Source organism: Triturus cristatus, chromosome 4_1, assembly GCF_964204655.1.
Source record: "Triturus cristatus chromosome 4_1, aTriCri1.1, whole genome shotgun sequence".
In the NCBI taxonomy this organism is placed as follows: Eukaryota; Metazoa; Chordata; class Amphibia; order Caudata; family Salamandridae; genus Triturus; species Triturus cristatus.
The window spans coordinates 72,465,193-72,489,609 of NC_140585.1; the positions used below are offsets into that span (position 1 = coordinate 72,465,193).

At 48.6% G+C, this 24,417-nt stretch overlaps 1 protein-coding gene across 1 annotated transcript in view; it reads left to right on the plus strand.

The window, feature by feature from the left end:
- The window catches only part of SSH3 (slingshot protein phosphatase 3), a 207,182-nt gene that overhangs the window by 68,852 nt on the left and 113,913 nt on the right, over positions 1-24,417 (plus strand). Inside the window, exon 3 of the mRNA XM_085651623.1 lies at positions 5,372-5,570. Coding sequence (XP_085507749.1) covers positions 5,372-5,570 — 199 coding nt within the window. The remainder of the gene's footprint in view (positions 1-5,371; positions 5,571-24,417) is intronic.

The window sequence follows — 24,417 nt, forward strand, 5'->3', positions numbered from 1 at the left end:
TGTACTCTGATGCTTCTCTGTCCTCCATGTGCTCCTCAGGTCTCTCTTGTACTCTGATGCTTCTCTGTCCTCCATGTGCTCCTCAGGTCTCTCTTGTCCTCTGATGCTTCTCTGTCCTCCATGTGCTCCTCAGGTCTCTCGTGTACTCTGATGCTTCTCTGTCCTCCATGTCCTCCTCAGGTCTCCTCTTGTACTCTGATGCTTCTCTGTCCTCCATGTGCTCCTCAGGTCTCTTGTACTCTGATGCTTCTCTGTCCTCCATGTGCTCCTCAGGTCGCTCTTGTACTCTGATGCTTCTCTGTCCTCCATGTGCTCCTCAGGTCTCCTCTTGTACTCTGATGCTTCTCTGTCCTCCATGTGCTCCTCAGGTCTCTCTTGTACTCTGATGCTTCTCTGTCCTCCATGTGCTCCTCAGGTCTCCTCTTGTACTCTGGTGCTTCTCTGTCCTCCATGTGCTCCTCAGGTCTCTCTTGTGCTCTGATGCTTCTCTGTCCTCCATGTGCTCCTCAGGTCTCTCTTGTACTCTGGTGCTTCTCTGTCCTCCATGTGCTCCTCAGGTCTCTCTTGTCCTCTGATGCTTCTCTGCCCTCCATGTGCTCCTCAGGTCTCTCTTGTACTCTGATGCTTCTCTGTCCTCCATGTGCTCCTCAGGTCTCCTCTTGTACTCTGATGCTTCTCTGTGCTCCATGTGCTCCTCAGGTCTCTCTTGTCCTCTGATGCTTCTCTGTCCTCCATGTGCTCCTCAGGTCTCCTCTTGTACTCTGGTGCTTCTCTGTCCTCCATGTGCTCCTCAGGTCTCTCTTGTACTCTGATGCTTCTCTGTCCTCCATGTGCTCCTCAGGTCTCCTCTTGTACTCTGATGCGTCTCTGTCCTCCATGTGCTCCTCAGGTCTCTATTGTACTCTGATGCTTCTCTGTCCTCCATGTGCTCCTCAGGTCTCTCTTGTACTCTGATGCTTCTCTGTCCTCCATGTGCTCCTCAGGTCTCTCTTGTACTCTGATGCTTCTCTGTCCTCCATGTGCTCCTCAGGTCTCTCGTGTACTCTGATGCTTCTCTGTCCTCCGTGTGCTCCTCAGGTCTCCTCTTGTACTCCACATCTGTGCTCTTCTCTTCTCCTGTGCTCGTCTCTGTCCCTCACTTTCCTCCTCTGCTCGCCTCTCCTCCTCTGTCCTCTTGAATACCCCTCATATCTCCATTTCACTCTAGTCCTATCATCTCATCTGTCCATACCTATTTGTTGGCCACAGAGGGTTGTTTGGGGACTCTACCTTTGACGTTCCGGGTCCTCCCCTAGTATGGCTCTACAAACGAGGCGCCAAACTTCAGACGGTGCAAAACGCAGCTGCACGGCTCATCCTCAACATCCCTCAACATCTTTCCGTAGACGGAGGCCTTCGGAATCGTTGCTGGCCGCCAGTTAGACATCGCGTGATCTTCACTGCACCTAATCCGGTGCACCTTGCTCTTCACGATAAGGGCGCATTGGCAGTCAGCTCCGCCTTTCATCGGTACAGGGCCACCAGGCATGTGAGATCCGCCTCCGGCAAGAAAGTTGTAGTCTTTACGTTTCGACAGGCAGGACGGGTGCTCGCCCCTTCTCTGTGGCAGGTGTGAAATTCGCGGAGACGGACTCCTTTGGCACCTTTCGAAAACATTTAAAAACCTGGCTTTTCACGTTTTAGGCTTGTACTTTTGGATTTATTAGATGAGCCCGGAGAGGGGTTTGGAATTCCATAGATTCAGCGCCTTGATACCCGCGGATCGCTTTATAAATTACCTGTTCAATGAGTTTCAGGTCCCCCCAGGAGAGGTGGCGGGGTCCAGTTTCACCTCCATACTCTCAATGGCGTCTTATCGTCTGCTCCCCAGCTCCCAGTACGCATGCGCCAGGGGACAGCACCAGGCTGAGTGAAGGAAGGCTGCAGGTCTACCCTGACACCGGTGGTATCCGTCAGTTCTGGTGGGGTCTATTCTATGTAGGGGTGCCGGTAACATACGTGCGGTGTAGATAACTGAAATGTACTAGTTTGACCCGCGCATTGCTCGTCCCATGCTTAACCAGTGCGCAAGCAGCCTTCCACTGTGCGTCTGCTAGTGATGCCCCCAACTCCTCTTCCCCCCCCCCCCCTTCCCTAGCCTTGGATAGACCCTAGGTTTGTCGTCACGTCTCTGTATGACTGAGAAACCAAGTGTCTCCCTCCACCATATACTAGTAACATTCGAAACCGTTCAGAAGAGGGGGGGACGTCCGGGTATGTGGGGCACACCTGTTGCACTATGTCCACAACGCTTGCATCGGTTAACAAGCATTTGCAATGCAATCGGTCTCGTCTTTGGGACCTTATATGTATTTAGCTATTTAGCCTGGGTGCTGAAACATCTACTGTTCTTTAACATGGAGGGAAAGTAACCACCAAACTGCGTGACACGCCAGGTATGGGAACACATGGAGAGAAATATTGCCTTTCAGCTGGAGATGGTATAGTCCAAAGCTCTGGTTTTAATATAAAATCAGGGCCTTCGGTGGTCATATCATTGAAAATACAAGATTTGAAAAAAATATTGTCTACGGGTGCTCGTGGAAGACTATTTCTCTGGACTGGAATTTAGAGAATGCTAAAGTGATTCTGGTATTTTTCTATCCTCTGCTGGTCGTTTTCTATAAAGAAAGTTAAATAGAGGCAGTTGCCAGAAAAATTAAAAAAAGAAAGTCTCTCCACAGAAAGCAATTCTGGTATTTTACTGACCTCTGCTGGTCGTTTTCTATCAAACAATTAAATAGAGGCAGTTGAACAGAAAAAAAAGTCCCTAAGCGGAAGCAGACCAGTGCTAGGGCTGATCTCCAGAGCCCGCAAAGTACACACACATACAAGTATATACTAAAGTATATACAAGAGGTCTCGAATGCTCGACCTTAAAAAAGAAAGTCCCATAGCAGAAAGCAATTCTGGTATTTTACTGACCTCTGCTGGTCGTTTTCTATCAAACAATTAAATAGAGGCAGTTGAACAGAAAAAAAAAGTCCCTAAGCGGAAGCAGACAAGTGCTAGGGCTGATCTCCAGAGCCCGCAAAGTACATACACATATAAGTATATACAAGAGGTCTCGAATGCACGACCTAACAAGCATTTACAATGCAATGGTCTCTGCATTGTTAAAGTTAGAGCTATTGGCATTGCTTATGACATTATTTTTGTTTATGTTTTTGTTTTTAAAACATTTAAAGAAACGGCATTGTTATTTACAATGTCAATAGCTTAATCTCTCTCAAATGCGAGACCCAGAGACGTCCCAGCCCTTCCTAAACTTTCCAGGCCCTGTGAGGAAGAGAGGGAGACCCGCCTCCACTTTAACAACAAACACAGACACTTCTCAGCAGACCCCTGCACTCTTTAGACCTCGGACATGTGAAAAGGCTGCAGAAACTGGCCCCACAAGTTACTGTTGACCAGGAGACCCCGGCCGACTTTCTGAACTGGAAGATCGGCCTCCACTTTCAGACCCAGTCCAGCTTACTGCATGTTCAAGTGATTTTCTTTTTTCTCCCTGGGTTTTTAGTCCTGTCTGACATTTAATTCATTCAGCCCCGACCAGAATCAAGAAAAGTATCCGAGCGCTTTACACATGCACCAGTTACTGTTTTTGACAATATCCTTGTGTATTAAGCTGCATCAAAAATCATAAATCTCAAAACGTCTTTTCCACCGATAATCTGTCAATTTTTATTAGTCATTTTTTTTTTAAATGCTTAATTTTTAGTGATAAATGCAAAGATCTAGAAACAACAGTGCCACTTCTGCTTTGGCTCCCAAGATCAATGTGTTTGTGTCTAGATGTATATGTGCAAAGTCGCCCAGGACACAGGGGCATGTTTTATGCTGTTTTACGCTGATCAATACGTTGATGTTTAGCACATGGTGGTAAGTTCCACCCTTTTACGATTCTAACAAATCAAAATAAAAGTACTTATGTATGTATGTGCTCCGTCCGGGTATACACCCATACCGGTCTGGGTGGATCAGCCGCCAATTTCTGGCGCTAATCGCGATGTAAGGACCTTACACAATATCTTTGTCTATGTTTATCATCGAATTCAGAGCCACGTTTACCTCTACTCCTCCTCTTCTAATCAGAGTTCATCCTCTCTGTGCTGTGCTGTGGTCCAATCTTGTCCCCTCTCCTCCTCCTCAGTTCTTTCCCCTCCTCTGCTCCTCCTTTTCTCTGCTGAACTAACCTCACCTTTTCACTCTGCTCCTCCTCTTCTCATTCGACTTCATCATCTCTCCACTGTGGTCCAATCTTGTCTCTCTCCTCAGTTCTTCCCCTGCTGTGCTCCGCCTCTTCTCTTTTGAACTCCTCGTATCTCCTTTTCATCCTGCTCCTCCTCTCCTCATTCGAGTTCAGCATCTCTCCACTGTGCTGTGGTCCCGTCTTGTCTTCTCTCGTCCTCAGTTCTTCCCCTGCTGTGCTCCTCTTCTTCTCTGCTGAACTCCTCGTCTCTCCTTTTCACCCTGCTCCTCCTCTTCTCTTTCGAGTTCATCATCTCTCCACTGTGGTCCAATCTTGTCTCTCTCCTCAGTTCTTCCCCTGCTGTGCCCCTCCTCTTCTCTGCTGAACTCCTCGTCTCTCCTTTTCATCCTGCTCCTCCTCTCCTCATTCGAGTTCAGCATCTCTCCACTGTGCTGTGGTCCCGTCTTGTCTTCTCTCCTCCTCAGTTCTTCCCCTGCTGTGCTCCTCTTCTTCTCTGCTGAACTCCTCGTCTCTCCTTTTCACCCTGCTCCTCCTCTTCTCATTCGAGTTCATCATCTCTCCACTGTGGTCCAATCTTGTCTCTCTCCTCAGTTCTTCCCCTGCTGTGCCCCTCCTCTTCTCTGCTGAACTCCTCGTCTCTCCTTTTCATCCTGCTCCTCCTCTCCTCATTCGAGTTCAGCATCTCTCCACTGTGCTGTGGTCCCGTCTTGTCTTCTCTCCTCCTCAGTTCTTTCCCCTCCTGTGCTCCTCCTCTTCTCTGCTGAACTCCTCGTCTCTCCTTTTCACCCTGCTCCTCCTCTTCTCATTCGAGTTCATCATCTCTCCACTATGGTCCACTCTTGTCTCTCTCCTCAGTTCTTCCCCTGCTGTGCTCCTCCTCTTCTCTGCTGAACTCATCTTACTTTTTCACCCTGCTCCTCCTCTTCTCATTCGAGTTCATCATCTCTTCACTATGGTCCACTCTTGTCTCCTCTCAGTTCTTCCCCTCCTGTGCTCCTCCTCTTCTCTGCTGTACTCCACGCATCTCCTTTTCACTCTGCTCCGCCTCTTCTCTGCTGAACTCTTCATCGCTGCTCTTTACTCGGGTCCTCCCTCACACCTCTGCACCCTCCTCCACAGGCACAGCTTTGTGATGGTGAAAGGGGCCGCTCTGCTCCTGCAGGAGGAGGAAGAGGAGGCTGACGGGCCCAGCGCTTCCACCCCTCCACTGCACAAGACTCACAAGCGGAACAAAAGTGCGCAGGACCAGGACCTGCAGCAGAGAGGCCACCTGCAGGCGATGGTGGACCTGCTGCGGCCCGAGGACAGCATCAAACTGGTGAGTCTCCTTCTCCGTCCAATCCGCGCCGGGGAAGGATCCTGCGGGGAGGGGATGCGGGGCTTTCTGGGCCGGTGATACAGGAGGAGTTGTTTCACGCCCTACCCATGATGGCAGTAGCGGAAGTGTGGCTGTTTGTGTGAGAATAGTTCATGTTAAAGAGGCCACGGACTGAATGGGGACAAAGTGACAATGAGCCAGGTGCTGGCAGTAACTGAATGGTCCTCTCTCCGTAAAGCAGGGTGGACACCGCTGCTGCCTGACCTCCAGGGACGGCCCTCAGATTTTGAACAGGTGTAACACGAGGCTGGCCTTGCACGCGCCCAGTGCACGCGCAGCCAAAACCTTTTTAAAGAAGTTGTTGGGTGTTATGTTATTTATTACTTGTTTAGTGCTCAGCTGCCACCAGTGAGGCATCGTGGCACTTTTTAGCGGTATGTGTGTGAGGGGTAGATCACCTTCACGCAGCTTTATTTCACCCTATAAAACATTTGATTTCTGGTCTGTAGGAAGTATTGTCCCATGGTGCATTGCGGTTTACTAGTTTTGTGATTGATGGGTGTGTTCTTGAAGCAGCTTAAGTGTCCCTTAGGAGGCGATAATTTGAAAAGTCATTTTTTACAGCCTTCTGAAAAGAAAGATGTATTTCTAATTTCCTTGTCTGGGTGAGCAGACTCGGGGAGCGCCACACCTCTCTGGCCTGGACTAAGACAGAAGGCTCTTGGAGTCTGGTTTTGTGTCGCCTGGTCCTGTCCGGCGTAGGAGTGCTTTGGAGTGGACCACAGCTGCTTTTCATGTACTTGTTCTGTGTGTGAGGGTAGCTTGCACCACATCTGCTTTTCATCCACTTGTTCTGTGTCAGGGAAGCTTGCATCACAGCTGCTTTTCATGTACTTGTTCTGTGTGTGAGGGTAGCTTGCACCGCAGCTGTTTTTCATCTACCTGCTCTGTATCAGGGAAGCTTGCACCACAGCTGCTTTTCATCTACCTGTTCTGTGTCAGGGAAGCTTGCACCACATCTGCTTTTCATGTACCTGTTCTGTGTCAAGGAAGCTTGCACCACAGCTGCTTTTCATGTACCTGCTCTGTGTGTGTGTAAGACAAGCTTGCACAGCAGCTGCTTTTCATGTACTTGTTCTGTGTGTGAGGAAGCTTGCACCGCAGCTGCTTTTCATCTACCTGTTGTGTGTGTGAGGGTAGCTTGCACCGCAGCCGCTTTTCATCTACCTGTTGTGTGTCAGGGAAGCTTGCACCACAGCTGCTTTTCATCTACCTGCTGTGTGTGTGTAAGACAAGCTTGCACTGCAGCTGCTTTTCATGTACCTGCTCTGTGTGTGTAAGACAAGCTTGCACCACAACTGATTTTCATGTACTTGTTGTGTCAGGGAAGCTTGCACCACAGCTGCTTTTCATGTACTTGTTCTGTGTGTGAGGGTAGCTTGCGCCGCAGCTGCTTTTCATGTACCTGCTCTGTGTGTGAGGGTAGCTTGCACCGCAGCCGCTTTTCATCTACCAGTTCTGTGTCAGGGAAGCTTGCACCACAACTGCTTTTCATGTACCTGTTCTGTGTGTGAGGGCAGCTTGCACCGCAGCTGCTTTTCATCTACCTGCTCTGTATCAGGGAAGCTTGCACCACAGCTGCTTTTCGTGTACCTGTTCTGTGTGTGAGGGTAGCTTGCACCACAGCTGCTTTTCATCTACCTGCTCTGTGCCAGGGTAGCTTGCACCACAGCTGCTTTTCATGTACTTGTTCTGTGTGTGAGGGTAGCTTGCACCACAGCTGCTTTTCATCTACCTGCTCTGTGCCAGGGAAGCTTGCACCACAGCTGCTTTTCATCTACCTGCTCTGTGCCAGGGAAGCTTGCACCACAGCTGCTTTTCTTGTACTTGTTCTGTGTGCGAGGAAGCTTGCTTCGCTGCTTCTACCTGCTCAGAACTGGTTCTGTGGAGCAGGTAAACGTGCATTGCTCCTGTGTGCTCTGCAGTGTCGGTATGTGAGGGATGCCTGGTCTGCTGCTTGTTCTGTGTGGGAGGGTGGTGGCGTGAGGCTAGCTGGCACTGCTGACGTCTGTGCAGGTGTACCTCTTGTGGGTGATGCTGGTGCTGCTGTATTACCTGGTCTGACTGACTGTCTGTCCCGCCTGCCTGGAGGCGGGGCCGGGGTCTACCCGGCACTTTACCGGATGCAGGCCTCCATGGATATTTCATGTCTCTGCTCCCTCGGCCTGGCCCTTCCCGCAGGCCCCTACATTACTCAAATTGTTTAAAGTCGCAGTTAATGTGTAACCCCGAGCGCCTGGGCTCCCACAGGGCACGAGCCGGCGGCAGGTCGGCAAATAACTCCTCTCCACAGAGAGGCCAAGTTTGAGCAATCAGCCACTGATCTCTGGTAGAGGTCCAATAAAAGGCCGCGGGCGCCCCACCGACAAGAGTGGCCTTAAGTAAAGACCCAACTGTAAAGACCCCACTGTCACTCAGTTCAGTGCAGTAAGTTCTCGAAAGTTCACGAAAGCACACAGCTGTCAATCAACTGACGTACGTTAACTTTAAGAAAAAGTTTATGAAATTAACAAGTCAGTCAATCACCAAAATAGCAGCTTCAAGACAGTAGCGGTTTTACATCTGTCAATCAACCGGTGCAATAACTTTAGCAAAGCGTCAGTCAGACCACCGGCGGCCAATCAGCTGACGCGCATGGACTCCACACAGAAGTCACTCACCCCAGTGCGGTGACTTTGAGAGTCGGGCAAGCGACACCGCAGTCCGTGTCTGTAAATGAAATAAATACCTTCTAAGAAAGAGCGGATCCGAGAAACAGCTGTCAATCAAAGTACACCCGCTTTACTTGTCCTTCGCCAATCGGTGCAGAGGCGGTCACTCGGTGACCCTTTGTCCACCAGTTCTGAAGTGCACGGAAACGCCTTTTTGTAAGGTCTCCCCCAATGTTTTCTTCTGATGCTGCTGGTTTTTCGACTCTGAGGGCACCGAGCTCTGCCCGCCAGACTCCGTGCCAGTGCTCTGACCTTAAAACATGTAGGTTTGGCGTTTACCGAACCACTTGCCCCAACTATAAAGTACCCATGGCCTGTACCTTAGGGGGGTCCACCCAGGGCCTGCAGCACTGGTTGTGCCACCGTGGGAGTGGCAATGGAAAAACGTGTCTCCCAGCCTTCCATTACAGCCTGGAAAGCCTTGCTCGCGCTGGCTTCTGTTGCTATTTAAACCCCCTGCAAAGCCCAGACCTGACCCCCCCCTTCCCAACGTGTGCAAATCCCCTCTCCAGCAGTAAGGCAGGGAGCAACATATTGAAAGGCAGAACATGTCTTTTACATGTTCTGGCAGTAAAAATGCAACATTTTCTTTTTTTCCATCGAAAGGTAGTGGTAAACCAGTTGGAGACTGGTGGACACACTGACCAATCAGCTGTGCTAACTCCTGAAAGGGCAGAGCAAAGTTGGTACTCCAAGGCATCAAATAACTTGTTATATTAAACCTAACTTTGTGTCCAAGTTGCTATTAATGTAACTTGTTGCTACGTGCAACTTTGAAAAAGTTGCCACTTTGCTATCCCAAGTTTTATTTTGTGCCCAGCTACAGTGGCACCCTGGCAGCCTGTCACCGAGACCGCTTTCTTCCCTCCTGGGGAGATGTATAAACCGCTCTAACAAAATGACATCATAGAAGCCTGCCTGGGGTAGAGGCGTTGCCTCTCCCTGGCCGGAAGCCACAAAGGTGTTGGCCCAAAAGGCACGCATCAAAGGGGAAGCCGTCTTCGAAGGGCAAATGGCGAACACTTGAGAGGGGAAACTGCATTTACAACGCAGGCTTAACCACGCGTAGGGGGGGTCGGGGTCGTTTTTAGGTCGAGCCCCGGCAGCGCATGCGCTGCTGCAAGGCAGGCTATATTAGAGTATGGGCTTGAAGACCCGCCAACTCTCTGCCCACATTTTTAGGATTGTAACAACATTTTTATTTTGATGAAGAGGGAAAGAAAAAATACAACAGCCGTCGCCTACTTCCAATGGCCGGCGAGGAATAAACACACAAAGAAATAACAGAGTAAGAGAAATCAGGAACGAGAAAAAAAAGACCGAATATGCACTTGACATAATGCTTGAATTCTTGTTTATGTCCATTTATGGTAACAACCTAATTATCAGTGTGAGCTGCGGACGCGAGACGAAGGACTCGTAAATATACTGGGCAGGTGAGTTCGCGATAGATGTCGGAGAGGTGCTCGATACATGCTCCCCAAGTTTTCTCAAATTTGGGTAAAGTGTGAGTTATTACAGCTGTTAGCTTTTCCATGACGAGTAAGTCCCACAATTGATGCAGCCAGTCTGTATCTGTTGGTGCCGTGTCCGTACCCCATCTGGACAGAAGAACTTGCTTCGTTGCACAAAGTGCAAGGGGATGGCTTTCCCTCTATTCAAATGTAAGGGGTACGTTTGGATGTTGGGGAGGCCTAGCAAAACACAACTAGGGAAGCGGGGTATCCCAGTGTGAAACATTTGGTCGATGTCTGCCAAGGCATCCATCTATCCAGTAGCGGTGAAGTTTGGGATAGTGTCACAGCAGGTGGACAAGCATGCTGGGCTGATTGCAATGGTGCCAGCATTGGCCGTCCTTCCCCTTCCGCCATTGAGCCAGGCGGGCCAGGGTGTAATACCAGGAATGTTTCTTTGCCAGAAGCCCTAGCGGCTGATGTGTGTGCCCGGTGTAGAATGTCTGCCCACTCCTTTTCAGCAAAGGTACGTTCACATTCTGCCTCCCATCTATTCCTAGCCGGTGTATGTGCAGGGTTGGTAGTAGTTTTGAGGAATGCGTATATGTTCGATAGCAGTCCGTGGTCATACCTTCTAGAGTGGACAGTAGCCAGTGCTCGAATAGGGTAAGTTTCCTGCTAGCGTGTTGTCTGACGGACTGTTTTGTGACCCAGTGTCGTACTGCAATATAACGCAAGCGCTCAAAATCTAATTGACCATGTTCATCAAACACGTCACCAATTCGTTTGCAGTTGGCGTCCTGCCATTGGGCGCATGCTCGCTCGTTCAAGGCCTGTGGGAAGTCTGGATTTCCCAGGCTCGGGGTCAATGGAGGGATCGGAGTAGAGAGCCGTTTAGAAGCGCTGTTCGTATACCAGGTTGCCACTGTAGCACGAACACCTCCGCAGGGCACAATTGACGTGGGAGCCATGGAATTTTCCTTACGTGTATCCCTGCCACCGCTTGGTCCAGGAAGCACCAATGCTTCTCTGTGAGGGGACGTTGCCACTCCACCATAAAACGTAGCTGTGCGCCCTGGTAGTAACGCCATAAATGGGGAACGCCCAGTCCTCCTTTAGCAATTGGTACATGTGCTCTTTCCCTGGCCATTCTGGCCCGATTGCCCACCCAAATAAAGGTTTCAATGATGGATTGCAGTTCTGATCGGATCTGGGTGGTTGTAGTGGCAGCACCTGCATAAGGTATAAAATCTTGGGCAGGAGAGACCTGTTTACAGCGGCTATATGTCCCAGCCAGGATATAGGTCTCCCATGCCAAGACTGAATGAGTGAGCGCACTATTCCCAGGAGCTCTGAATAATTGTGCGATATAGATTTATCTACAGTTGACATTGTAGTTATGCCCAAATAAGGAATCCTCTACTGCCCCACACAAAGGGGAACTCCGAAGCGAGTCGCACCTGTTCGTCAAGAGGAATAGTGACATTTAAACCTTAAGATTTAGTGTTATTAACTTTAAATCTGGAAACCTCTCCAAAAGAGGCAAGCTCCTCTAAAAGTGGGGTTAGCGACTGTCCAGGGTTAATAAGTTAATAGGACGTCGTCGGCTATTTTATGTGACTGATATCCTGTGCACACTCCCTCAATGAGGGGGTGCCTACGAACATGCTCCGTAAATGGCTCCATGTATACCGCAAACAGGAGTGGCGAGAGTGGGCACCCCTTCCGCGTGCTTCTGGAGACTGTAAAGGAGGGAGATAGTGAATTGTTAACACGCACCAGTGCCGTCGGCTTCTCATAGCTAGCCCAGATCCAGCTCCGGAAACGGATAGGCCCCTAGCACTGCCTTAAGGAATGGCCAATGCACTCGGTCGAATTCCTTCTTGGCATCTATTGACAGAAGTAGTGTTGGGGTATGGGCTCTGTGTGTTTTATCTAGGAGATGGAAAAGCCGCTTCGTGTTATCCCCGCACATGTGGCCCGGCACTAATCCTGATTGGTCCGGGTCCACTAGACCAGGAAAGATATTGCCCCAGCCTGCGCGCAAATATCCCTGTAAAGAGTTTTGCATCTACATTAAGTAGTGAAATGGGACGATATGACGCACAGGACTGGGGGTCCTTCCCGGCTTTGGTATCCGCCCACATTTTTAATTGGCTTGTGTCATTGTCCTTCATAAACGCTGGCTTCTGATTCTTATTAGGCTTGTTAGTACCTCCTTGGTACCACCTTGTCTGCATTTGTAACCTAACATAACGACTGAACCTTTTACTTGTCTTGTTACACGGTCTGCTTTATCTTGGCTCTCAGCACTATTTTGTTTAATGATTTGCCCCTATTCCACCCACTATGTTGCAGCACGCCGCCCGCTTTTTAAATTTTATTTACCAATGGCGGTCCGCTTTAACTATAGCGGCTGCGTTTCTTTCTTTATTTTAGCTGCGTAGAACGCTTTTAGTATAGCGGCCCTTTTCACATTCATGGAGGCCGCGCCCCGATCCTTAGACAAGCCGCGTTTAAAGAAGGGTGCGCTGCTGCTATTAAAGTGAATTGTTACAGCAAACAAATGATGGACGGAATGCTGACAATGCAAACATTCTCCCCCAGTCAAAAGATCTGGGTTAAATCCATAATTCTTTTGCCCACTACGCCACCCCAGTTTGGACACAGCCATATGCAAATCAGCCTTGACCCTGTGCCCCATGGGAACAGTTCAGACCAAACTGCCAGGCCAGGTCCTCCCTGGACCGGAAACAAGCATCCTGGGACTGGTTTCAGAGTATGTCACCCTTCTTCAGTCAGGCTAGCTTGAATCTAGTGGCACAGTGAGCAAGGGACCCACGTCTGGGCATATCCATCCCACTTACGGCGAAAAGTGTTACAGCAAACAAATGATGGACGGAATGCTGACATTGCAAACATTCTCCCCCAGTCAAAAGGTCTGGTTTAAATCCATCGTTCTTTGCCCACTACGCCACCCCAGTTTGGACCCAGCCATATGCAAATCAGTCTTGACCCTGTGGCCCATGTGAACCGCGATGGGTTTCAGATTTGCACCGTCTTTTGCCTGCCTGTTTATAGGTAGGTTTGAGGCGGCGCATGTCTGGGGCCCGTCGGGGACTAAATGGCAAGAACACATAATTTTTTACAGTAGATATATCGACGACTGTTTATTAATCTGGAAAGGAAGCGAAAAAGATCTATATGAATTCTTTGATTATTTGAATGATAATGTGTGTTTTACTGTCACACTGTAAAGACGGCATTGTATTTTTGGATGTGGAACTAATTGTGGGCGTAGATAAGATCAAATGTAAATTGTTTAGAAAGAGCACATTCTGTAACTCAATTTTTCTAATAGGTAAGAGTTACTCTCTGATCTAATCTTACTGAGTGATAAAGATTAGGTGCTCGGGGGGGGATACCGTTTTTATAATAATTGTCATACTTATTTGAATATATACATATCCCGAGCAAGTTGTGTGAGTGCTCTCCCGCGTTTTGGGGAGTTTTACTCCTGTACTATTGGTTATAATATTTAACCTTTTAAACTAATCTGACCAAGATGTTAACGTCGCAATTGTGTGACAGCCTCTTTTATATATATTTCCTGAATATTTAGGGTCGTTATAGGAAGGGGAGCATATCTCGCTCCCTGGGACCTGGTTAATGATTATATTTACTATACTCGTTACGTTTGAAGCATACGTGTTTTACTTAGTACCTATCGTGGCAAATAGACCTATTAGTAACTTTTTGAACTCCAAATCGCTACGTTGTTGTACATTTGAAAATCGTTTTAGAATAGTGGTTAAATACACTTTAATGGGTTTTTTATGATCAGGATAGATATCTCGGCAAATTAAAATGCCTGCCAATATTGATGCAAATCAATTGTTGGTGTCTCCAGTTGGAACAACCTTCAAACTACTGATACGAATATTCCGCTTTGAAATTTTAATGTCGTTGACCTCAGGACTTGCTATTCAACTGGTGAGTCCTTATTTATTCATTCCATTTTGGTGAATTATAGGCAATTTATATTCTAGTGTTGGTGTCCTATGAACTATGCATTTATACCTTGTTGCAGGGCACTACTTTGTTTTTATGACAATCTTCTAGCGCTTCAAATACAGATATTATAATCTCCATTCTTTTGAAGATTATCTTTTGCGGTGAATCTATGGTGCGTGATATTTTGACTCAATGGAGCTTTACACAGATCAGCTGGTGCATTAACACACTCTGGTTCCCCTCCTCTTGAGTTTATTTTTTTATCTTGGTTTTTGGTACTAATTTAGTGTTCTGTTTGTGGTATTTTTATTTACTGGGCACAACTTTAGTATGATTTATTTTCTATCACGTTACATTAAAATTGTGTGTTTGGGACCTTACTGACTCTTAATATTCTGTTTCACTTTGAGGCGGCTCCTCTTTCTTTAGCCTTAAAACTCACTATCTTGGGTGATGGTGGTAATGATTGTTATATATTTGGCTTCATAGAGCTATAATGAGGCTTTTGTATTTGTTTATTATAGCCCTGAGGAAGTCTTGGGTGAATGCCCATATAAGACGAAACACGTGTTGGCTTTGTGGCTATCAGTTGTTGAAGAAAAAAAGAACATTAAAATTGCCGTACTCATCTGACAAGATCTGGCATAATAAATCAAGAAGAACTTTTGGAGAAGACCACTGTGTGGATTTAATTTGGATGTTAATATATGAGTATTGCTCAGGACATTGATTTTGTTTTGTATGTCATATATGTGTAGACTTTGTCTGCACTAATCTAACAACGTTGGGTGGTCGTCGTTCAATGCCCTTGTGAGCAGTCTCATACACAAGCTAATTGTGCTCATACATTTAGGTACATCAAATTGCGCAATCGGTACCCTGCCACCTGTTTTTCTAGAACATCAACTGTTGCATGGCTAAACGCTTATAAGGTCCCAAAGGCGAGACCTATTGGCTGTGCCAATGCTTGTTCTGAGGAATTAGTAATAAGTCTGTCCTTGTGTAGATACTCTGATTGTGTGGTCTGCTGGGCTAATGAGAGTTGCCTGGGTTGCATATTGTAATCACAGGCTCGTGAATAGCAGCCTCTCATCTGGGCCTGTGTTCATGAGCTGCTTTTACTGTCTGTGTTCTGCTGTTTTACTTCTATTGGTATTTAAACACCAGGATAAATAAAGAAGTGTGTTGTCAGCGATCATGTGCTGATCAGTGTCTCGACTGCAAAGATTGAACTCTTCACAATGAGCAGGTACCAAAGATCATGCGCACATTCGTGCTGGTGCAGTGGGGAGGGTTGGTCTTGCTTCACGCCGAGGAGATGCCTGTGAGCATGCACAGATTGGTGTCAGGCCCGACAGGTTATTTTCGATACACTGTAAGCGTGCTTTAGTGCAGTGGCGCCTGGCACCAACAGGAAGGGGGGGCAAGCGCGCTTAAATAAAATAAAAATATATCAAAATAAAGAGGCATACAGTCAATATAAACTTAAAATATATACTGTTTTAAAAACGTACTAGACAAAGCGGGACCTTCTGCTCCGGACCTCATCGCTCTACAGCCCGGCCACCAGGAAACTCCCCTGACAAATCAGGACGCTGCTCTCACCAGCTTGAGAGCAGCGCCCTGATTGGAGGGAGCAGCCTGTCTTGGCGCTCCACAGCGCTATGGAGGCCTGCAGTTGCTCTAGCCCACCTGTCTTAAAACAGCTCGGTTAGAGGTTTCAAAGTGTGCATATCTGGCTGGCTGGCCAAAAATACATGCGCACTTTGAGAAGTCCAATTACAACCCACCCTCCTCTCTGGCCCTGCTGCTGCCGCATTGTTCAGGATTGGAGGATGTCAGGATGAAAAATAAAACGGTAATGATGAATTACCAATTTATTTTTCTTCTCTGGGCATTTTAGTGTGGAGACTCTCCTCCGCTCCAACGGAGGAGCCGGCCCTGCTTTAGTGAGCAGTGCCTTCTGTGTGAGCAGTAAAGGCTTGTTTCTTTTTGCTTCTTGGCACATCGTTTGTATGCCTGGTGCAGCCAGGGCATTTACACACAAAAGCTGATCAAGGATGCTTACCACTAACCACTCTAACCTGTGGCAATAGCTCGTGGTAGCATTCAAACCCATCCTTCTTTTGCTCACTATGCCACCTCCGCATGCACCAGCCGTATGCAAGTCAGTCTTGACCCCGCTCCTCAAGGGAACCTTCCAGCCCAAACTGCCAGGCCAGGTCCTCTCTGAACCGGAACACGGGCAGCCCAGGACCGGTTTCACCCAGATTGGGGCGCTTCAGTCGAGTACAGCTTGGTTCCAGTGGCATAGTGACTGTGTTCATAACTTTAAGTTCTGTAAAATACTGCGATTCCACATTACAGATCAACACTATTTCTACAAAGAAGCTTTAAAGTTTATTAATATAGATTTTTTTTCCCTCAGTTTATTGCCTGCTACCACCGTGTCCTTTTTTTGGACCACTACAGTATATTTTAGCAACATATTTTACCTAAAGGCATATTTTGCATGAGTGCTTCCATATAGATGAATCTTTATGGAATGTGAAATTGGCGCTCCTGGCTTGGGCTTTGTAGTAATTTAGCTGAGTAGGGCTCTGCCTGACGGGTGTTATGGTCCATCTACAGCTTGCGTTCTACTAGTATACTAACAAATTAGCGCTAGGATGCCTTTGGGTCGCCATGCGCTCTACAAACCCCATAGTATAGTATAGTGCTTGGAAGGTAGCTCCTTACGAACCAAAGTATCTGACTTTATTCAGATTAGAGGAGTTCTGAAGAGGAAGTCTGATAAATCCCGTAATTTAAATTGCTGTGAGAAGCATTCATGTTGATGTTGTTACTTCGGGTTGGGTCACAATGGGTTAACACCGCACCAAGTGGTCACTTTGGGCCAGGGCTGCTGGACCGGTCTCGGGGCCTGACTTCGATCTCGGCGGACGGGTTACTCGGTCACAACGGTGATGGATATTCTGTCCGCTGAAATACAAATCCCATAGGATATAATGGGATCTATATTTCGGCAGACAGGATAAGCGTCACCTTTGTGACGGAGTAACCCATTCGCCGATATCTAAATCGGGTCCTTTGTTCTTCGCTTGGTGCTGCTGACCAGTCGATCCACAATAAACCAGAGGAGAGTCCGCAGTCTCGTGTGGATTATACCCGTTTCAGGATCCTCCAGACATGAAATAAAGTTGAGACCCAAGTCTGACCCCTAGGACCACGGGGGTCCATAGAAGCTGGTAACCATGGCTTCTGTAGCTGTAGTGCTTTGATGCCCCTTGCAGCAGGTTCTAGGCGCTGAGTAGCATTCCCTGTCCTTGATGGGGTAGTGGAGCGTCCCTCCTTGCAGAGGCCAGCTTACACTGTCCTAGGGTGAGGACCGCCCTCCCCTGTCGCTGTGTTCTCTGCTTGACTTCCGTTTTTGTGGTACCAGATCTTCCTCTGACCTTTCAGCAGGGAATAGACAGCACAAATTACAAAATTGCAGTGCTTGGTTCTGGGCGTCACTTCCCCCTGCTGTTGTTGGATGGAACCAGTCCCTGCAGCAGACCAGGTGCTATGTGGCAGGGTGCATGCGCCGGTCTTGTGTGGTAGGGTGCATGCGCCAGGTGGCGCGAGGCAGGGTACATGCGCCAGGTGGCGTGAGGCAGGGTACATGCGCCAGGTGGCGTGAGGCAGGGTACATGCGCCAGGTGGCGTGAGGCAGGGTGCATGCGCCAGGTGGCGTGAGGCAGGGTGCATGCGCCAGGTGCTGTGTGGCAGGGCACATGCGCCAGGTGCTGTGTGGCAGGGCACATGCGCCAGGTGCTGTGTGGTAGGGTGCATGCGCCAGGTGCTGTGTGGCAGGGTGCATGCGCCAGGTGGTGCGTGGCAGGGTGCATGCGCCAGGTGGTGCAAGGCAGGGTGCATGTGCCAGGCAGGGTGCATGTCCCAGGTGGCGCGAGGTAGGGTACATGCGCCAGGTGCTGTGTGGCAGGGTGCATGTGGCAGGTGGCGCGAGGCAGGGTGCATGTGCCAGGTGGCGCATGCACCCTGGTGCACCAGGACCTCCCTGCAAGGATCTGGGTCCTGCCTCTGCTTGGCAGAGACCAGGCCCAAGCGCAGAGAACTTCACCAGAGAGACCAGGCTGCGCATGGCTGTCTAGGCCGGGGGTCTTAGAGCTGGTGGGAATCTTAATGTTTGATCCTATGGTTTCCAAATGCTACAATAACTTACAAAGGTTCACATCTGGGATTATAATGGCTACACAGATGCTACATTACAAAACAGTGTCTGTTGTGATCCCTAAGGGTTTCTTCCCATCTTTCACTTATCTTTTGAATTGTAAAGCCCAGGCCTGTTTCATGGTTTCATTTCCCTGTTCACCAGCACTGCTGACTGACTGGTGCCAACCAAAGACTGCCACAAGAGGCACTTTTACCCTCCTGGGTCAAAGGACTGCTTCCTCTATGCAACATGGCGTCTCCGCTGGGGCTGGCCTTCGGCCTGCCATACCCACAGCCACACTAGCGCTCATGCCGGGCACCACTGGTGCTGTCCAAAGATGGCCGGGCCTTGTGTGATCTGTGTTCCAGGCACCCAATCATGGTGGCCGTGTCACTCTGGAAGGCCTGCTCAAGTCAGACGTCGGCCAATAAATCTCTTACAATACATTGTATTTTGTAATCCCTGTATAAGCGGCAGTCACTCATTTCTTTATAGTCTGCGACTTGTGACGCATCCAGTCAGCAATTATTAGGATAAGACGGCAATACTCTATTATAAGGCTATTACACTTGAGTTCTGACCTCCCAATGCCTGCGGCCAGAGCCACCAGCCCCGGGGAATGGCCGGTCAAGTCACAGAGCATAACAGAAGCAGCTGTTTAAAGCAACAGAAACGCACATTGCTGTTCTTTCTTCTGCTCTCTTGCAATCGCCTACAATGACGAGCAGAGGGAATGTTTCTTTTTTGCACTACAGAGGAAAGTTCTACTCTTTCTGCATCTTTCCACACATTTCCAGCTTCTGCAGTTATTTTTGTTTAATTTACTTGTTTCGAATGGTTTCTAATATCTGTTTGCAACAAATATCCACCAGGTTTTTGATGTGTTTAATTTTGCACTTGAGGTTTTATCTTCATTCTTCAGTTTTGCAAACCTGCTTTCTCTCATATGAAAGAGCTTCGCACTAGGGTTTTAAGTGGTTTATGGGAAATGTTTCCTCTGAACTGTAAAAACTTTGCATCATGATTGCACCCCTTACATTTTTTTAAATGCTTACGTACATCCATCCTTGGACTTTGTAGGCATCCCTGAAAGAACAGAGTTGGCCTTTTACCGAAAAAGGCTGATGTCAATTGGTGCAGCTGATGACACCCTTTAAGAAACAAAAACAAGAAGTGGTAGACGAAGGCCCTGTTGTCTGGGGTCAGCGCCCAGTGATGGTCACAGTCTCAACCACTCAGAAAAACCTTACACACACTTGAAGATATTGAAGTAAACCTGTGTATGCTCCAGGCTCAGAGTATGGTGCAAGCGGCCGTAGGTGCAAGCGGCCGTAGGTGCAAGCGGCCGTAGGTGCAAGCGGCCGTGGGTGCAAGCGGCCGTGGGTGCAAGCGGCCGTGGGTGCAAGCGGCCGTGGGTGCAAGCGGCCGTGGGTGCAAGCGGCCGTGGGTGCAAGCGGCCGTGGGTGCAAGCGGCCGTGGGTGCAAGGGGCCGTGGGTGCAAGGGGCCGTGGGTGCAAGGGGCCGTGGGTGCAAGGGGCCGTGGGTGCAAGGGGCCGTGGGTGCAAGGGGCCGTGGGTGCAAGGGGCCGTGGGTGCAAGGGGCCGTGGGTGCAAGGGGCCGTGGGTGCAAGGGGCCGTGGGTGCAAGGGGCCGTGGGTGCAAGGGGCCGTGGGTGCAAGGGGCCGTGGGTGCAAGGGGCCGTGGGTGCAAGGGGCCGTGGGTGCAAGGGGCCGTGGGTGCAAGGGGCCGTGGGTGCAAGGGGCCGTGGGTGCAAGGGGCCGTGGGTGCAAGCGGCCGTGGGTACAAGGGGCCGTGGGTGCAAGGGGCCGTGGGTGCAAGGGGCCGTGGGTGCAAGGGGCCGTGGGTGCAAGCGGCCGTAGGTGCAAAGGGCCAACACTTACCGGGGTAGCAGAAGGTAAAGTTTACAAAGCTGATGTATTACCTGATCCCCCTGATAAAATCACTTCTGACCTGAGCGGCCAAAAGTTTGGCTCCAGCCTTTGACGTAGCTCTAGTTACTAGGAATATCCTGCCTTTGTAGAAGGGAAGTGTGACTGGCCCTATTTTTAGGAAGGTGCCATCGAAGCGACTGCATCTCAGCGCCCAGTTTCCTTCCTGAGTGGTGCAGAGAAGCTCTTTAGAAGCCTCCACTCCTGCTGCAGTGGCAGGAATCTAAGCACAGCATGTGGGAAGGACTGTTCTGGGGGTGCCCCTGGAGGCGCCTGTGCTCTGCCGCTGCACAGCTTTTGTGCACCCGGGCCAGATATGGTCTTGATGCGTAGATATGCGGGGGCCTTTGACACACTTGATGGGGTCTGCCCCTGGAGCACTGGAGCAAGTAGTAGCTGATGGCCCCCCCTCAGAGCTGTTGAAGCTAATAGTGGAGTTTCTTAAAGGACCCTAGGTTCAGATCAAGGCTTAATTTCTAAGATAAAGCCATAAACACTACCTTAAGGTAAACTGTTTTTGGTTCATTTGCAAAACAACCCTTAGCCATAAATTAATACATTTTTTCTAATTCTAAAATGGCCACACAGTATTTTGAATTATGCCGAATGTTCAGTTTTAAAGTATTAAATCCCAGTTGGTCTAAAGCGTCTGCTGGAGGCCCTTTGGCAGATACAGTGGTAATAAAAGAAAGTGAATTGATGCAAAAGGAAAACAATTTCCCTCACACAGGTGAAATCCAAATGTAATGGCACACAAATGACATCAGCATCTCATTACATTGCTGAAATCCATATCTTCATCCATACAGATGAAACTGAAATCGCAGTCCACACAGACTAAAAGCATTTTTTTACACCCATACAAGTGAAATGCAACTTCTTCAAATATGCCGATGAAATCCAGATCGCAATACACAAGGGTGAAATCCAAATCTCAATCCACACGGGTGAAATCCAAATCACAATCCACAAGGGTGAAATCCAAATCACAATCCACAAGGGTGAAATCCAGATCGCAATACACAAGGGTGAAATCCAAATCTCAATCCACACGGGTGAAATCCAGATCGCAATACACAAGGGTGAAATCCAAATCTCAATCCACACGGGTGAAATCCAACTCTCAATCCACACGGGTGAAATCCAAATCACAATCCACAAGGGTGAAATCCAAATCACAATCCACAAGGGTGAAATCCAAATCACAATCCACAAGGGTGAAATCCAATTCTCAATCCACACGGGTGAAATCCAAATCTCAATCCACAAGGGTGAAATCCAAATCTCAATCCACAAGGGTGAAATCCAAATAGCAATCCGCAAGGGTGAAATCCAAATCACAATCCACAAGGGTGAAATCCAAATCACAATCCACAAGGGTGAAATCCAATTCTCAATCCACACGGGTGAAATCCAATTCTCAATCCACAAGGGTGAAATCCAATTCTCAATCCACATGGGTGAAATCCAATTCTCAATCCACACGGGTGAAGTCCAAATCTCAGTCCACACGGGTGAAATCCAAATCTCAGTCCAAATGGGTGAAATCCAAATCACAATGAAATCCAAATCACAATCCACAAGGGTGAAGACCAAATCGCAATCAAATGTAAATTCACAAAGATGAAATCCAAACCTTCGGCTATACAGATGAAATGAAAGTCCATCCATATCTATGGAACTCAAGTCACCACCTGTACATGTTACATCCAAGTCTCTGTCAACCCAGGTGAGGTCCTGATCTGTCTATACAGATGATGAACTAATTTCTGTCCATAAACAAGAAATCCAAATCTCCATCAATATAGGTGAAAAATAAGTTCTGCAGATAAAGAGATGAAATGCAAGTCTCTGGCCAGGCTGATAACTTAATCATCGCAATCCTCACAAATGAAATGAAAATAAAAACTTATACGGATCAAATCAAAATATTACCTATAGATAAAATTAATTCTCCACCGAAGCACATGATGTAAATAGTAACATTTCCCTCAATAGTGATGAAATCGATAGCTCAATATGTACTGATGACATCAGGATCTCAATTTACGCAGGTTACAAAAAGAGGAATAAATGAGTCTAGAGGTACAAGTGGCTAGTGAGTTGAGCACTGCTGCCACTTGTGGGGCCCTATCAGGCTGTTGGCTAGTCGAGGAGACTTACGAGCCGGCGCTATTCTACTACAGTATCAATCCGCTATTTGCAATCTCATTTCTCAAGTTCCAGAACCACGTGAAGTTCAGGCCATTGAACGGATCGTGGTTCCCCTTCAGGAACTCATTTAGAGATGGTCGGAAATGGAAACTCCTCGAAGGGTGTGCACTGTAGGGGTTGGCTACCGCAATTGGTATACAGGCAATGTCCTGTGGCCGACCCCCACTGCAGGAGAACAGGCCCTGCAGACAATCTCCAGTACGCACGGCCGAAGCTCTGAGCAGAGGGGCTTGGCACGATGTAGAACCTGGCTCAGCAGCTAGCCCGCGCTGCGGAGGTCAGGAACCCCTGCTGTGCGCAGCTGAAGTCTATGAGCAGGGGAGATTTTCTACCTGTGGAGGGTGGGTCAGCCATGCCATGCGGCCAACCCCCGCTGCGAATGGCTGAAGGCCTTCTGCAGTGGGCAACTGCTCACCCACGGCAGGATGAGCGCAGGGCCTGGATAGAGGCCAGTCTATGTAGCCAGCCCATATTGCTCACGGCCAAGGGACTTGCACAGTGGCGGTTTGCCCAGAGAGGGCTGGGCACAGGGCCTGGCTGCAGGACAGGCTCTTCATCAACCTATGCGGGCATAGCTAAACCGCATGCACAGAGGAGGTTGGCCACTCGCGTAGTATTGGGTACAAGGTGGCTGTGTGCAACAGATTTTAGCTGCCCGCCAATGGTTGGCCACACAACTTGGCAAGCGCCCAGGCCCTGCACCCAAAACCAGCTGAACATGGGGCTGAAGACTGTGCGCAGTGCAGGATGGATGCAGGGAACTCTTGGATGTGAAAAAACAGAGGCTAAAGTGAAGTTATGGTTGCTTTGGTTACAACACCTAAAGATGTTTGGTTTTTTAAAAAAAAATACTCAAATTCACCTAAAAACACCGTTAAATTGCAGTTATGGTTTTGATTGAAACTGAAGAAACACTTCAATTCACAAGTTATGGTTAGGACCACAATCTGTAATTCTCAGAGCCGGCATGCAAACCATAACTCACACACCAAATGCAATGCTCATGACTTCACAATATTGATATCAATAATAAACACAAAAGAACAAAAGTAACTAAACCGCAAGACCGAATTAAACCAATATATGGTAATACATTCAGTCAGCTCTGTCCAAGTGCTCTGGTGAATGTGTTATGCAATCTCATTTGTAAGATATTGCAGCATGTGTGACTGCATCTGTTTCATTGAGGGTGAAGTCGTGAGCATTGCATTTGGTGTGTGAGTTGTGGTTTGTATTGCTGTTTTGAGTTACTGATTGTGGTCCTCACAACTTGCAAATGTAAGAGGTTTTTTCGTGTTTAATGTGTAATCCTAACTGCACTTTAACTATGACTACCAGAACATTCTGGCTGCTGTAGGAAATGCCCTGGAGTTGTAAATAGAAACCTTTTTAGGTCTCGCCTGAGCCAGCGCATTAGCGCTGCTCTGGCGAGCGCTATAGAAAGCGGAATTTGGAAGTGCAAACGAGTGTTTTTCAGGCCGCCAACAACAGTGCATGTGCGCCGGGCGCGCGCACCATTTGTTAGCCTGCTGATCACTTTTGCGGCCGCTTTGATGTTCTCAGTGAGTCGCGCGGCCACTGAGAACACCAAAGCGGCCGCGAAAGTGCTCACCATATGCCAGCCTTCCCTGTGGCTCACTTTTTCTTTCATGGCCGCGTGGCTAATGCTTGTCTTTTTCGGTCAGCATTCTATTAGAGTGCACTTTTTCTATCCCGCCCGTGTCTGCTTCTCCTCTCGAACAGCGGACCTCCCTTCCTGCTGCTTCTCATCCCTCCCTTCATGCTGCTTCTCATCCCTAAACGCCGTGCTTCCCTTCAGCCTGCTTCACGCTGCTCCTGCTTCACGCTGCTTCTCCTCCCTAAACACCGTGCTTCCCTTCACGCTGGTCATTCACGCTGCTTCTGATCCCTAAACAACGTGCTTCCCTTCACCATCCTTCACGCTGCTTCTCGTCCCTGCCCCAAGCTGGTCCAGTGCTTGCCCCAGCCCTCCCTGCTTTTATTATGTCTTGTACAGAAATGACTCTCTAGGCCCATCCTCACAGGGAATGGCACAGCCGCGAATAATAACGACAGCAGCGTATGTTCAATTTCACTTTTCTCCTTGCTATACAACATCAGCAAGCATTTTGCTTTTTACCGATGCTGCAGAGCATCGGCAAACACATTGATTGACAAATCTAATAGAAAAATAAAGCGCGATCTATTGGCTTTGCCAATGCTCATTTAC